Source organism: Dendroctonus ponderosae, unplaced genomic scaffold (assembly GCF_020466585.1).
Source record: "Dendroctonus ponderosae isolate FM_Combo_2020 unplaced genomic scaffold, Dpon_F_20191213v2 Dpon_F_20191213_2, whole genome shotgun sequence".
NCBI classification, from domain to species: Eukaryota; Metazoa; Arthropoda; class Insecta; order Coleoptera; family Curculionidae; genus Dendroctonus; species Dendroctonus ponderosae.
In genome coordinates this window covers 17,335,657-17,337,357 of record NW_026018165.1, presented here as the reverse complement: position 1 = coordinate 17,337,357, position 1,701 = coordinate 17,335,657, and the positions used below count along the sequence as shown (strand labels likewise).

Here is a 1,701-nt window from a genome sequence, read left to right as displayed (position 1 = left end):
AAAAACCACGCAAACGTAAAACTTCTTGAATTCAAGCATTTTTTGAGAAAACTGCCATCATTTCCTGATCGATACTTCACTTTCCAAAACCCAGTTCAAAAGGAAAACGCAATGTTTATGGAATGCAATAAAAAAAGGCACACTGGCTGCTGTTTGTAACTTCAAATTAAATAAACGAAACCCACATTTGAGCAGTTTCAGGCCCCATAAACTGCGCAAAAACAAAAATCCTCTCATTTTTAAATGAACTTTATTCGCATATATTCACTATTCACATTCTGCCTGCATTATTCCAACTCGAAAAAGCGGTTCCACTGGTCCTTGATGATTCTTCCCGATACATCATGGACCCAAAACTTCAAATAGTCCCTCGAATAACTCAAACAGGGCGATGCCATTTTGAGGATCCTCCCCAGGCTATCCAGAATCGCATTAACTGCGCCCGAGTTGAGCATATCGACTAAGAAGGCCATGTCCCGTTTCTTGCGGTAGATTTTTGCGGGATTTTTGTAGTTATCGGCGATTTTTTGCAGCCACGGGAAGAACGAGGATATGTTGAAGAGTTTCCGATCGATGCCGACCAGTTCGCTAATTACGTATTTGCATGATGCGTCCGAAACGTCGATTTTCTTTACTTTGTACTCGTTGAGTTTAGGGCTTATGTGAGCTGAAACTGAACAGCCGCCTATTTTTTCGAACAGTTCAACCTAAAAAGCGACTTACCAGAGCACAATATGGCGAAAACACAGCACTGGAATAGAAGCATTTCAGATTATCGCAGCTTTTTTGATGGGTTGTGTTTTGTACCCTGCCTGTGCTGCTTTAATGAGTAGTAAGTAACACTGGCTTAGAAATGTATTCATCAGTTTACGGTTAATAAAATCTGTACCAGAGTAGTTAAGCAATATTAAAAAAAAATAAATGCGCGTCGAAAAGCTTTTTAAATAACTTTTGAGCGAAGTTGATGGTATTTGGTGGCAATTAATGGTAGACATTTTCGGCAGATTTTAAGCAGTAGAGTATAAATGAGCAAATATGTGACGTAAATGTAAATGCCATGTAAATCAAAGGCATTTCCGGTCGTTAGAAAAAGTAGGAGGAGCCTAAGGCAAGTGTGATTGTGGGCGGAGTTAGAACAGGAAGTAGCGTTCTAATTGGCCGGTGTGTGTTCTGTCTCTTTTTGTTGCTGTTGTCAAAAAGATGACGTAATATTTTTGCAGTAAATTAATTGTGGTGTATGGGGTTCGAACCCGGTTCCTCGCGATCTACAATTCGAGCGCTTCGAAGGCTTTTTGTGTGCATCATTGCCACATGTACGCAAATTTCCCGCTAATGTAGGAAAAATGGGGAAATTTAAGGATTTCAGTTAGGTAATAGCGTTGTTGTTGTTGTTGATATTGATTGATTGGTGAATGCGAAATAATAAAATTCAAGATATTAATATTGTTTGTTTTCCTTTTTATTTGACAGTATATATATATATACAGTAAAGTCCGCTTATAATGAACCCGGTGTACTCAAAAAAGACAATAAAACGTTCCCATAAGTGGCGGTGTTTTGCAAGAAAGTGCTACTGAAATGGGGAGTAAAATCAAAAACAAAGAGCTTGCTTGTTCTAAAAGTTGGGAAGAGCGTTTCAAGAAGAGGCATAATATCAGTAGCGGAAAAATTGTTGGAGAGTCTGCCGGTGAAAAATTCTTC

The 1,701-nt window shown here is 38.8% G+C and overlaps 1 protein-coding gene across 1 annotated transcript; it reads right to left on the bottom strand.

The window, feature by feature from the left end:
- Window positions 1-233: 233 nt before the first annotated feature.
- Window positions 234-877, bottom strand: LOC109536603. Its single transcript, XM_019902889.2, has 2 exons — window positions 724-877; window positions 234-673 (listed from the first exon to the last, which is right to left on the bottom strand). Exons 1-2 carry the CDS (start codon window positions 764-766, stop codon window positions 288-290), a joined length of 429 nt encoding a protein of 142 aa, XP_019758448.2. The 5' UTR covers window positions 767-877; the 3' UTR covers window positions 234-287.
- Between the last annotated feature and the right edge of the window lie 824 nt (window positions 878-1,701).